Raw genomic sequence first — 14,231 nt, forward strand, 5'->3', positions numbered from 1 at the left:
TTTCCCCTGGCTGCGCACAACTCAACCTCTGATTGTTGGAAACTGCAGTCAGTCAAAAAAATAGCTCACATGGTTGGCTGGCAGTGCCTTGCCCCTCCTCACAACACCATGTTTATAAACAAAAAAAAACATGTATACAGGTATAAGGCATTAACCCATTTTAGCCTAAACCTTTTTGGGGAAAAGGTGCCTTCTCCCTTTTAAAACCTAAATATCTCAGCTTCCGAAGCACATAAAAACATCAAATAAGTTGCATTTAAAAGCTAGAACCTTCATTTTGCACTGGAATATGTTTTTAAACTTACCCACATTTTTAATAAAACAGTTCAAATCTCAAGAACCTGAATGCAGCGTGTATGTCGCTCCAGGACACAATGGGTTAATTAAAGATGTGTCGCCGTACTGTATACCCATTCACTGACCTGCTGGGACTGGACTGGCTCCCGCTGGACTTGAGTGTGAAAGGGGAGCCGTCTCCGTAGGCGTGGCCGAACCCAGTGTCCTTCCTCAGCGGGATGGTGTTGTTATTACTGCTGGACTTGAAGTCTCTCAGCACAGAGCTGTTGCCGTCGCGGCCCAGGATGGCCGAGGGGTTCCACAGCTCCATGATGGGGGTGGTGGTGGTGGTGGTGGTGGTGGTGTTGGATTGGGGGCCACTGGAGTACTGAGGCTGGCGGCCAAACGAGGGCAGGGAGGAGGTCCAGGAGGACAGCTGCGGTGGGGGGGCCGGGTCTTCGGTGAGGAACCGCACGCTTTTCGCAGGCTATGGACATTGAGCGAAATAATACAAAAATAAGAGATCATCATGATTTAAATTAAGATTTTAATTTTTGATTTTTGAATATGTGAGTGACATTCAATCAGACACAGCCATGTGGCATTTTGTATGGTATTGGTAGCATTACCATTATTATTTCCAAATCAGTGTTGCTGCTCATCAGTGTCGCTTATCATACAAGTAATTTGATATGATTCACGTAAATCAGTTTATGTAAATGAATTGAAATCCTTTTCAGTGGTCACCTTGTCCATGTTGTGCTTTGACTCAGGCTTCACTAGGATGGAGTGCAGGGGACCTGATGATGACGACGTGTGGTTGTTGTTGTTCCCTGATGATAACGGTAACGATGGGGGTAAAAGGTCTCTGTGAAATGCCTGGTAGCCACCACTAGGTGGCGGCAGAGTCTCGGTGGTCCAGCACTGCTGCCTGGCGCCGCCGTGGTGGTTGGAGAAGAGGCCGTTCCTCTTCCTGGGCAGCACGGGCGAGCGGCCGTACGTGTAGATTTGGCCCAGGTCCGGCCCAGACGAGCGCGGCTGGAGGCTGGGAGTCAGGTGGGAGTGGGAGTGGGAGTGGGAACGATGGCTGGCACGCTGAACTAGGCCTGAAGAGAAAACAACAACAGAGTTACTGGGCCCTGTCGTGGCCTAACGCTAGGGCAGTGTTTACTACACCGGCGACCCCAGCCCGGGTCATTTACCGAACCTTCCCCGTCTCTCTCTCCACGCTCATTTCCTGTCCCTCTACAACTGTCCTGACACAATAAAGGCATAAAAAGCCCACAAATATCTTTAAAAAAAGAGTTGTGTGTTCAGTACGGCAAGATATTTCACTGGGTGACATTCACTCACTGCCTGCATTTAAACAGTGACCAAGGATGTGGCAGAAATCATGTGCTGATTGGAACTTCACGTCGTCAACTGCAAAATTCATGTAGGCTGCCACATTTCCAAAGTTTAATAGAAGCACTGATACCCTTCATGAAATGTGCAAAAGGCCAACAACAGGGACAGGATTTTATGCACATTTTAACACAATTCTATTTGTATCAGCCCATCCAACTTTGGCACCTTTCAAATATTTGATATATAAAATATTTGAAATATTTCCAAATATTTGCCACAGATTGTCAAAAAAAAACACTGGGCACACAAGCCATGCCTCTAAATTCCCCTGGTAAACAGTGATGTGGTCAAAGCCATTGGCTTAGCTTTGGTCTGACCAGGTCATCACCCTGGGTGCCCAAACTATGGGTACATTCCAACATGCACACTCCCGTCCTCCACTTGTGCTTATGGCCTCGCCCCACCTCCTGGCCCTGCCTCTGTGGAGAAAACAATAAAGTTTCCCAGGTGTCAGCCTAGCCACAGCAAGTTTTGGGGGGACTGCTTTTCATTCACCATCCCAATTGCAAGATATTAAATGAATTTTCTGTCGTCAGCGACATCATCATGAGGTCACAAGTAGGCAAGTGAGCAAGGGAGAATGGAAGTCCGCATATTCCACCCTAAGTGCGTCCACCCTAAGTGCGTCAGAGGCCCCAAGACTAATTGCCTCCAAACCTCTGTGTCTTGTCTTGTCTGTCATTGAGTATGAAAGAGAAAGTGAAAGCCCAACTGGGAAGTGAAAGCCCAACTCCCATTGTCATTGTTACACGGCACTCCACAGCACACAAGTGTTCTCTGCACACTGCACAATTGCATTTATGCTTCACTCGTGCATGGCGGCAGCCCCCAATGGCTCCCCAAGGGAGCAGTGCGGCGGGATGGTACCATGCTCAGGGTACCTCAGTCATGGAGGAGGATGGGGGAGAGCACTGGTTAATTACTGCCCCCACCAACCTGGCGGGTCGGGAGTCGAACCGGCAACCTTTGGGCTACAAGTCTGACGCCCTAACCGCTTACCCATGACTGCCCATGAGTATGTAAATCAGGCGGATTTTAACACCTCTCTACTCTACTGTACTGGTCTATTAGCATTATCCTATTACATTAGCAGCCTTTAAATATGAACATTTGTCAAAGTTTGGCCCTGCCGTGGCCGTCCGGTAGGGCACTCGCCTGCCATGTGGCTGACCTGGGTTCGATTCCCGGCCCGGATCCTTTGCCAACCCCTCCCCGTCTCTCCCAATTCGCTTCCTGTCTACCTCTCATACTGCCCTGTCCATAATAAAGTCTAAAAAGACCAAAAATACATATAAAAAAAAAGAAAAATGGTCAAAGATTGCTCTACCTCTAGATGACCCTGGTAAACAGTGGTCGCTATTCAGAGGCCACAAACCACAGTGCATCAGACAATGGATGAGAAGAACAGAACAGGCATAATTTTTGCACTCCTCTAGGCTACTCCGACTTTTCTTATTTCTTAATCCCATTAGGCCATTATTATATATTATTATATGGTTGTGACGTCATCTGTCGAATGCTCCATTCATTTCAACGGGGCTCCCCAACGTTCGGACGTCTGTTATTTTTCGATAACGGACGGGTTGGTCTATAACAGACCGCTGTCAATGGCAACAAGAGTTTTCACTGCTAAAGCGACTTTTCAACAAGACTCTAATCAGCTGCTGTGATAGACAGCACCCGTTGTCCTGGCTACCGCTGTCAATGGCAACAAGACGTTCACTGCTAAAGCCACTGGCTTGTATACAAGTCAGTGGCTAAAGCGAATGTTTCATATCACTCCGCAGGGGGTCCGGTCTTTTGTCACTCTAATCAGCTGCTGTGATAGACAACACCTGTTGTCCTGGCTAGCCTACCTAGCTGTTGCCTAGCGGTGTTCCACAACGGCACTGTTTTGTTTTGCGCAGCAACAATCTTAACATTAAATAGGTCTAAAGAAATGTCCCCGCATGTGTGAATCATTTAAGTATATCCATATAATAAGCGGGTTAACTTTCGGCGAGTCGGTCGCTTTGTGGAATAGCAGCACTTCAGAGAGAACAAGACCCCTCCGCTCCGCGTCGGGGTCTAAAGATTCTCTCTGTCGTGCTGCTATTCCACGGTAGCGACCTTCTCGCCGAACGTTAACCCTTACTTAACACCCCTCAAATATAAACATTTGTCACCGATTGCCCTAGCACGATTGAACTAGCATAGTGTTTCTCAACGGGGGCGGTACAGCCCCCCAGGGGACATTGGGGAGCTCTAGGGGGGCGTTGAGAAGGATACAGCTGAAAGGGAGCGGTGTTTAGTTGCCATTGGGTGGCATTAGCCCATTTCATTTTTTACTACTAAGGGGAGCGTTGGCAGGCTTATGAGGTCAAGGGGGCATTGGGAGGCTTGTGATGAGGCCAAGGGGGCGCTTGTTCAAAAAAGGTTGAGAACCACTGCACTAGCACATAGCACTAGCACATAGCACCAGCACACTGGCACATATGCAAGTGGCCCTGGTAAACCATTGAGGTCAGAGCCTTGGCTCCTTGAGTCTTGGCACTTGACCAGACAGGGTCGCTGACAGGTGTTCTTCTCTCACTATTCTACTAGAAAAAAAACCCCACAGTGTTAATTCAACACGTAGAGAGCCAATTTAACATCTTCCAGAGTGTATTTGATCCCAGAGTATTCTATAAGTGTTGAATTAACACTGTATTTTTATTGTATGCATCCTCCCATTCAGGGCTCTAAATTAACACCAGCCAACCAGCCAAATGCTGGTGGAAATTCAGTTTGGCTGGTAGAAAAGGAAACTTACCAGTCACTTTGACTGGCAGTAAGTGTATGTGTGTCTAGTGAGACTTAGCAGTATACTGGCCAAATTGACTAGTGATGAAAAAAGTTAATTTATAGTCCTGCTCGCATTACATTAACACCCTTCAAATACAAACATCTGTCACACATTGAGGTCAGAGCCATGGCTTGCTTTCGCTTGACTAGGTCATCACCCTTGGTGCCCAAACCACAGTACGTTAGAGGCCCCTTTGAGACTGAGCAATGGGCCCTGCCGTGGCCAACCGGTAGGGCACTCGCCTGCCATGCTGCTGACCCGGGTTCGATTCCCGCCCCGGGTCCTTTGCCGAACCACCCCTCCCCGTCTCTCTCCCCGTCTCACTTCCTGTCCGCCTCTCACACTGTCCTATCAAATAAAGTTGAAAAAGACACACAAAAAAAACTTTAAAAAAAAGGGACTGAGCAATGGCGTCCGCACCTCTGTGTGTGGAATGAAAGGCGCGCCTGACGATGTCCCAGCCGTGCTTGGCCCCAGAGTGTCCCCCTCCGCTCCTCATGCCGCTGTGAGACGTCACCGTATGCTGGCCCGCCATGGACACCTGTGGTGGGGGTGTGTAATATTTTTCTTTTTTAAAGGAGGCTGTGCCCTCCTAGTGACGCAACACTTTCAGCGTTGCAACTAGTCAGGTCAAGAGAAATGCAAGTACTTTGTTTGTTATGCTCTTGGTCAGACCAAGACGATGATAATCGAACACACCAAAGGCAACAAGTGTGACAATGGCACCGGAAGTAATTGACTTTGTATAGAGGAGCTGGCCACAAAAAAGATGACTTTGGTGACAAGAGGCGATGTAGCCTCTTAAGGGTGGTTTATGCCTCGAGATCAGCGTCCCTGCGTCATGATGCAGTTAGCCGCGCAGTTAACGGAGTGAAGCCCCTCCCCCCCCCCCCCCCCCCCCCCCCCCCCCCCCCCCCCCCCCCCCCCCCCCCCCTATCACGCAGGTACTCTGGGGCACCTCCCCGAAATTGTGTCTCGACGCAGGGAGGATGCAGACAGCGACGGCGTGAAGGGCGAAAATAGGTCTAGGTCTCTGATTGGTCCTCTCGACCAGCCTGCTCTGTCCTCGAGTCGAGAGAACAAGCTACTTCCTTGTTCTAACCTTCGTCGGTCTACGGACTGTGAGCTCTTCCTTAAATAAGTTGTCCGTGCTTTGTCGTTTGATTTATTTACACGAACCAAAGACAACACGTGCGCTTGCAAGTTACGACGCTGTTTCGAATTGAGCCGAAGTTATTTGGACAGTTGAACAGTGTTCCGAGGTCGAGGAAACATTCCGCTTCGTGCGACCTATCCTCGACAAATGAGCCACTTCTTTGTTCCAAACTATGCGCTGGCTGCCAGTGCGATCAAAAATGCACGTGACATAAATATGTAATGTTTCATTTTCATTGTCGTCGACTCTGTGAAGCTAAAAAAACCCGACACGTCTAGGTTACTCTTTGTATTGAAGGCAGTTTGAGCGTGAAATGACATCGCGCAGACCGCGCTTCATAACAGGGCATAAACCAAAATGAACTGCATCATGGCTGGGACAAGCTCACTCCGTGGCACTGAAAGGAAGTATAACCCGCCCTTTAGTGCAGATGGGGTCGCCGGCGGGCCTATTCACTACTTGCTGAAAATACTCAACTATATCAAAACAACATTGCTGACAGTACAGAGAGCCCAGATTAAGACATAGCCATTACAATTTTGGTGACAGTAAGGTTATAACATAGGCTCTGCGCTAAGGGGTTAAGCAACACAAGCAACAGTTTGTGGTTGAACTGAGCAAATATTATGACAATGAGCAATGATGTGGTACGGAGACAGCTACCACAGCCAATCATAATGTTGAAATACTTGCATTCTGCTTTTAACGATTATACTCTGTCGCTGTTGTGCTGTATGTCGGTCTTGCCTTGAAAATAGTCCAGCGATGCTTTGTAGCTTTTTCGAATTTGGTGTGTTCGTGCCGTAACTGGTCTGAGCTGGTTCAAATTTGTCGAAATTTCATTTAGATTTTAACCCCTGTGAAATTTCATCAAAATGCAGGTGAAAATTCAGTTTGGCAGGTAGAAACAAAATGTACACGCCACGTTGTCAGTTGGTGAGTGTATGTTTGGCTACGAGTAAGATAAACACATACCAGCCATTGTTGCGTCAGTCTATGCACTGCCGCCTTGTGGACACAGGAGTGAATTACAATTTACAGAATGCGTTTCAGACGGACCGTAGAAAGACAGTCAGACAGACCGACCAACCAACGGACAGACATACCCTCTTATAGAGATGCTAGGACGCATCTTAAAAACATAATTTAATTTAGCGCCATGCCATGGGCTACCTGAGTGATTGGCTGGGGCAGCCCGTGTCCCATGCCCATGGTCGTGGTCACCCCATTGGGATCGGTGAGAGTGACCTGCTGCTGGTGGTGCTGCTGGTGCTGCTGCTGGTGCTCCATGATGGTGGTGGTAGAGTTGCCCACGCTAGGCTTCTGGGTGTGGGTGTGGGTGCTGTGCCCATGCCCGTGCCTCCTCCCAGTGCCGGTGCCCACTGCCCCGTTGCTGCTGCTGCTACTGCTGTTGGTGAGGGACGAGGGATTGATGGTCTTGGACTCAACAAACCTGGCAGAGGTTCTGAAATGGCAGAGACGGAAAAAATGCAAAACTGTTCTTAAATCTTCTAAAATGAGGGGTTGAAGGGCTTGGATTTGAGTAAAACCTGGTAGAGGTTATGAAATAGGAGAGAAGAAAAAAAAGCAAAACTGTTCTTAAATCTTCTAAAATGAGGGGTTGAAGGGCTTGGATTTGACAAACATCGCAAGGTTCTGAAATGGGGAGCGGACACAAAAAAACTGCTTAAATCTTCTAAAATAATGGAACAGATGTTCTTGTTACTCTCTACAGCACTTTCGGTAATACTGAAGGTGTACTTCCATGTCGCTACCAAAATAATGCAGGCGTTCACAAAACTTTTATTATTCAATATTTCAAGTTTTTTTCCCCCAAACTGACAGACTGGCAAAATAATATGTTGAATTTATGGCTGCATTATGTTTTTACTTGGCAGGTGCAGTCCTGCATGGGTAGCTGTGAATTCACTTACACCTTTAAGATACAGTGTCATACATTTGCTGTTACCAGAGTGGCACCAATGAAAAAGCCATAGTGTATTATTAAAGGCCCTGTGTTATGACATAGTAGTGTAGTTAGTACTATGGTAGTTCACTTTTCAATAACTAGCACAGCGTTCCACTGGTGATAGGGCGTGCATTATGGACTAACACCATGGGGGCTTGGTGGCTCAATGAGCTAAGAGGGTTCGATTCTTGCCCAAGGTCATTTCCTGATCATTTCCTATGCCTGATGAAGATGATGAAATGGTGATATATATATATATTTTTTTTAAATAATATATATATTTTTTGAGCTTATTGGCAGTGTGCAGACCTACAGTACCTCCCTCAAACATTTTCTGATCCTTCCCATTTCTTTCACACAATACTTTCCTGTCACACTCCCTCAATGTCTTATCCGAAATAAAAGCATGAACGGCCAAAAAAAATCTTTAATAAAAACAGAATTCACCTGAATCACATGAGTCACTGTCCTCAGAAGAGGAGTCAGGTTTTCTGGGAACGACATGAACTGAACTGACTAACTCACTTAGGGACTTTTTGCTCTATTTCCAAAACTCTGTTCAGGGCCGGTTCTAGTCAATATGGTGCCCTAGGCGAGCACCCCCTTTCCTTTATGTGCATTTAGAAATTGACACCTGTAAATATAGCGTCATACATCTGATCGAGCACGGCTGATCTAGTACCTTCTGAGTGCCCATGAATAATTAGTGTCAATGTAAAATTCAACATTACGTTCTATTTTTGTAGGATTTTAAGGCGTTACTATGACGCCAAGACATTGGCGCCCCCAAAGACATTTGGCGCCCTAGGCCTTGTCCGCCAATACCTAGTGCTGGCCCTGACTCTGTTGACTTGAGAGCTTTGATTGACGACTCCTACTATGTGCCTGAACTGTTGGTTTGTGCACAAAAGCCAAAAACAAACTAAAATGTAAAATCTTGAGTCCTGATCTGTGAACATGAATGAGATAGAGATATGAGATAGATGTGCCACAGGATGCGATGTGCTGTGTAGTGCATGTGTCTGGGCACAGACTGCATCAAGAAAATCCAGATGTATCAATCTTTCCTTATTGTACTGTACAGTACATGCAGTTTAATGCAGTGAAATTTAATGCAGTGAAAGTAGCCTACACAAGCACTTTTTCGCATCATCTCAGTCTTTTTACATCCAAAGCATTTTTTTGTGTCAGTAAGCAAGCTTTGTACATCAAGTCCCTGGCCTCATGACTCATGTAAGCAGAACAGAACACGAATTTGCACAATCATCTGAGAACAAGCGGTGAGGTATTTTGTTGGGCACACTGTGAACTGAACATGGATAAGAAATAAAGAGAAAAAGCTCACCTGGGAAACGGCCATTGCCATTGTGTCACTACAAAATCGCATTTCGCAAAATCGCAAGCCCCTCTTCCCTTCACCCACACACCTGACCCTTACCCTCTGACCTGTCAGTGTCTGTGGACTCTGTTTTACCTGAATACCACTCCACCCCCACCCCCCTCACATTGGCAAATATAAGATTGATTAATTTGTTACTTGTGTCAAACAGTTTCTATTTTATGTTATGTTGTTTATTTTTCCCTCCCCCGATGTGTCTGTTGTTGTTTATTGTTTATTGTTTGCCTCACCCGTGCAACATGGCAGCCCAACACGGCTCCCCAAGGGAGCAGTGCAGTGGGACTGTACCATGTTCAGGGTACCTCAGTCAACGAGGAGGATGGGGAGAGGCAAGCACTGCTTAATTACTCCCCCCACTAACCTTGTGGGTCGGGAATCGAACCGACAACCCTTGGGCTACAAGACTGGCGCCCCAACCACTTACCCACGACAGCCCTAAAGTAGTTTCCCGTGCACAGTGCACTTTAGTGTTCTTACTGTATATTTAGACCTGAGAACAGGGGTGACGTAGTTGCTGGGCAGGATGCCCACTTTGCGAGGCCTCGTAGCCAGCCTTCCTTAAGCCAGGCTCAAACTACACTACTCCCGATTGTGTGTCCGATTTTGATGTCGGGGTGCACCGCACACTAGAAGAGAATCGCAACTGTCAATTTTATCCCTGCTCGCAACCACCGAGACAATGCCCGAGGTTCTATTTCCAGTCGCAAATATCAAACAGTGTTTGATTTCTACGATTTGCGTTCAGCGACTCTTGGAGCTGTCAAAATTCCATCTTAGAACGTCGCACACGACGAGGAAATCTTGCCCGACAATCGCTTGCGATGGTCCTGTGGGGTAACGTTCCACCGATTGTCATAAGGGGGGTTTTCAGCCGAGAATCGAGCCGATAATCGTGTAGTTTGAGCCAGGCTTAAGTCTACTGTATCTACTTGTGGTGTCAACATTGATCGCTGCAGCAATGCCATCGTGTTGCGGGGTAGGACAAGTCAGACTGCTTGGATGTGCAGGCTTTAATCTACTCATGCAGTGCTACTAGGGCGACTGACCTGAGGACAGGGGTGACGTAGTTGCTGGGGAGGATGCCCACTTTGCCCGTGCGCAGCGAGAGGCCTCGTAGCCAGCCCTCCTTGAACTTGCCATAGACGCCCACCATCTCCCCCTTACGCAGCTCCAACTCCTCAGAGTGCTGGGGCTTATACGAGTACAGCGCCGCACACCTAGAGGAGGAGACACACAAACACACACACATACACACACACACACACACACACACACACACACACACACACACACACACACACACACACACACACACACACACACACACACACACACACACACACACACACACGCAAAGTATACAAAGATGAAGATGTGGCAAGGAGTTTTAAGTGATAATGTTGCATCCTATTTACGTATCTCTTGAAATGATTGAGTTACATAAAGCTTTTGACAGACATTGTGGCAAGTGGTTCAGACACTTCACTCCTAGAAGTGTTTTCCGACCTAGAAAGCACGTACACACATAAATACACAAATACACGCATACACATGCAAGCGCACACAGACACACAGACACAGACACAGACACAGACACAGACACAGACACACACACACACACACACAGACACACAGACACAGACACAGACACAGACACAGACACAGACACACACACGCTGATAAGGCTTTTTCATTTACATGTTTTTTCCCCCAGTCAAAATGCATCTGTTACATAAGACTTTTGAAATGCATTTTGGCCAGCCCTCTCAGCCACTTTACTTGGTGAGTACCCTGAGAGTGATTGTACACAGAATATAAACACAAAAACACACACAAGTGCACACACACACACACACACACATAAACACACATACACACACAAATGCAAACTCATGCAAATACACAGTCACCGTCACGCACACAATTTCATACACTCACTCACTCGCGCATGCACGCACGCACGCACGCACATTCAAAATGGCAAGAACACCACCCACAAGTCCCCTGCAATGACATAAAATGCCATGTCAGCCCACGCAAGGATGCTCAACACAGCATGCACACACTCACACCCCATGAAAAAGGACCCTGTCTGTCCTTAACAATAATGGAGCAAACACACACGCACCCGCACACACACACACACACACACACACACACACACACACACAGCCTGATTTGACCCTGAGTAAACACATGTGCACATGCATACACACACACACACACACCCTGACTTGACCCTGAGTACACACATGCGCATGCACACACACACACACTCATACACATATACACACACACACACACACACACACACACACACACACACACACACACACACACACACAGCCATACAGTCCAGTACTCACACGCTGATGGAGAGCTGCTGAGTGTTGTGTGTCTTCTCACACACACACACACACACACACACACACACACACACACACACACACACACACACACACACACACACACACACACACACACACACACACACACACACACACACACACACAGCCATACAGTCCAGTACTCACACGCTGATGGAGAGCTGCTGAGTGTTGTGTGTCTTGTCTACGTGCTCCTGGGGGTCAATCAGCGCCATGGTGATGGTGCTCGACTGGGACTCTCCTCCGTTCATCTTCCTGTCAGTCTGAGAGAGAGAGAGAGAGAGAGAGAGAGAGAGAGAGAGAGAGAGAGAGAGGGTGGGGGGGGGGGGGGGGGGGGGGGGGGGGGGGGGGGGGGGGGGGGGGGGGGGGGGGGTGGGGGGGGGGGGGGGGGAAGAGGCATTAACACACCGTAACTCCAATACACCCACCACAGGCATGTGTGTGTGTGCGTGTGTTTGTGTGTGACTCATAATCATACACACATACACACACACACAGACACATACACACATGCACCCACACGCACACACACACACTCATGCACACACGTACGTATGCACATATACACAAACACACAAACACACGCACGCACGCACGCACGCATGTACACACACACACAAACACACATAGGGAGACACACACCGTGACACATGTTGGCACACACATGCAGGCACATTAGCGCCCACACACACGTGCGCGAAAAGACACATTCACGCTCAGCTGATTCAGTAATGCGTTGAGCTATATCACACATGACACGTTGCAGCCCAGCACTCGGGATGGATTCGTTTGCTTACTTGTGGCTGTGTTGAGCTGAAGTCTGAGATGGTTGGTGATCTTTTGGCTAATGTCTGGAAATGAATGTACTATGTGTTTTGAAATTATGTACTTACAATCTTATCAGCCTAAAGTATTTCCTGTATGTATATTCACGTATTATTTTCAGATTTATGGTTGATTAAATGTACGTATTAATAATAACAAGATCAGAGATAACGACCTGGCCAGTGCTAGATGCGTGGGATGTGTGTCTGTTTTTGGTGCCCCCTCGATGACCCAAAACTTTGCTGGTAATCGCACAGACAGACAGACAGACAGACAGACAGACAGACAGACAGACAGACAGACCCCCACTCCAGTAATTATGTAAATGATCATTTCTGCTATTACCATTATTGCTTTAACCACCAAACAGGTTGTTCGTGATGTGGCGTAGGCGTAGTGCGGAATATAAACACTCACATAAACACAGATCGTGTATCATGTTGTTCAGAGTTATATGCTGTCCAACAGGAAGATTTAAAAGGACATGTGTCTACAATGTCAGTGTTCCCACAGAGCTTACTCATCTGCATCATTGGCCATATTACAGCAATAACACATTCTTTCAACCGTAATCACTTAAAGTGATACTGTCCCATTTTTGGAAATAAGCTCATATTACACATCTCCTTGAGTTAAATGATTGGATTTTACCTTTCCCCTGTACTTCCTGCTGTTCTCTGAGTATGGCATTACAAAGTTTACCTCCAAGCTAGCAGTTAACATTGAGTCCTATGAGACCAGCTGGCGGCTAACTGGTCTCATAGGAGTCAATGTTAACTGCTCGTAAAATTTGTACTGCCATACCCAAAGAACGGTTGAAAGTACAGGAGAAAGGTAAAACCCAATAATGTAACTCAAGGGAAGGTGTAAAATAAGCTAATTTCCAAAAATGGGACGGTATCACTTAAAGGATAACTTCAGTCCATTTCAGCATGCAGTTGTAATGCTCACACTACCCTGGACTTGTCAGTACCTGAGAATTTTTTTCTTCTTCTTCAGCCTTTTCCGAGATCCTGGTCATTGTAATGGGGGCAGGCGTTTGTTAACATTTCAAAAAAATATCTTGATTTATTCCCAATAACATCCAAAAGGTTATGCAACATCTGCAGATAACTGGCAAACAGTGATTCCTTTTGGGATAGTATTTGGAGTATGTTAAGAAAGTTTTTAATGTACATTAGGTCTGCCCCCATTATAATAGCTCAGATCTCAGAAAGGGACGAGTCGAAAAATGCAGCATCACCGGGTAGAACAAGTCAAGGGTAGCGTGAGCAATACAGCAGCATTTTGAAATTGGCAGAAATTATCCCTTAAGACATGGCCCCTGTTATAAATTAGCTGTTATAAGTTTACAAGTTTATTTATTTAAGAAAGGGACAGCATATATTGCCAGCATTTAAACAAAAATGCTAAATATACAAGATTGTAGCCAAGAGGCTAATTTCCATCTTTTGTCCCTTGACAGGTTTGATGTTCCTTAAAAAAGACAAAGTTAAAAGACAAAACTAAAAATACAGTTATTGCACACAGTTGTACAAAAAGAGAGTCAAAGATATTTCACACATTTTAAAATATATAATACAAAATACAATTACAAAATACAATACCCAAATAAGTTAAACAGCTGCCAGTACTAACTATGTAAGATTATGTTGACAGCATTGATAATCCAGTAACCATAATTTTACTGTTTACTAAAAGAGTTTACTGTTGGCAGTTCTCTAATTTTACTGGGAATTGTGTTCCAGGTGTGACAAGCTCTGTAAGAGAAAACAGCCTGACTAAAAGCGCTCTTTCTAAATGGGACAGAGCAATCACCCCTGGAACTGGCTCTGGTAGCCCTGTTAATGCTTTTTATGATAAATGTCTGTAGAGGAGGAGGGCCCCTGTTATAAATTAGCTGTTATCAAAATAGCAATGACCAAGTCGTCATGTATTACTAAAGGCCCTGTGTACTGTCATAGTGGTGTAGTACTACGGTAGTTACA

At 46.4% G+C, this 14,231-nt stretch overlaps 1 protein-coding gene across 2 annotated transcripts in view; it reads right to left on the reverse strand.

Moving 5' to 3' along the window:
- Positions 1 to 14,231, reverse strand: part of sh3rf2 (SH3 domain containing ring finger 2) — a 47,839-nt gene that overhangs the window by 2,881 nt on the left and 30,727 nt on the right. For both annotated transcript variants that reach the window (XM_063190064.1, XM_063190065.1), the window contains exons 4-9: positions 11,566 to 11,681; positions 10,078 to 10,248; positions 6,837 to 7,128; positions 4,928 to 5,048; positions 1,024 to 1,382; positions 423 to 763 (exon numbers count right to left, since the gene is read on the reverse strand). In XM_063190064.1, coding sequence (XP_063046134.1) covers positions 423 to 763; positions 1,024 to 1,382; positions 4,928 to 5,048; positions 6,837 to 7,128; positions 10,078 to 10,248; positions 11,566 to 11,681 — 1,400 coding nt within the window. The remainder of the gene's footprint in view (positions 1 to 422; positions 764 to 1,023; positions 1,383 to 4,927; positions 5,049 to 6,836; positions 7,129 to 10,077; positions 10,249 to 11,565; positions 11,682 to 14,231) is intronic.

Source organism: Engraulis encrasicolus, chromosome 23 (genome assembly GCF_034702125.1).
Source record: "Engraulis encrasicolus isolate BLACKSEA-1 chromosome 23, IST_EnEncr_1.0, whole genome shotgun sequence".
NCBI classification, from domain to species: Eukaryota; Metazoa; Chordata; class Actinopteri; order Clupeiformes; family Engraulidae; genus Engraulis; species Engraulis encrasicolus.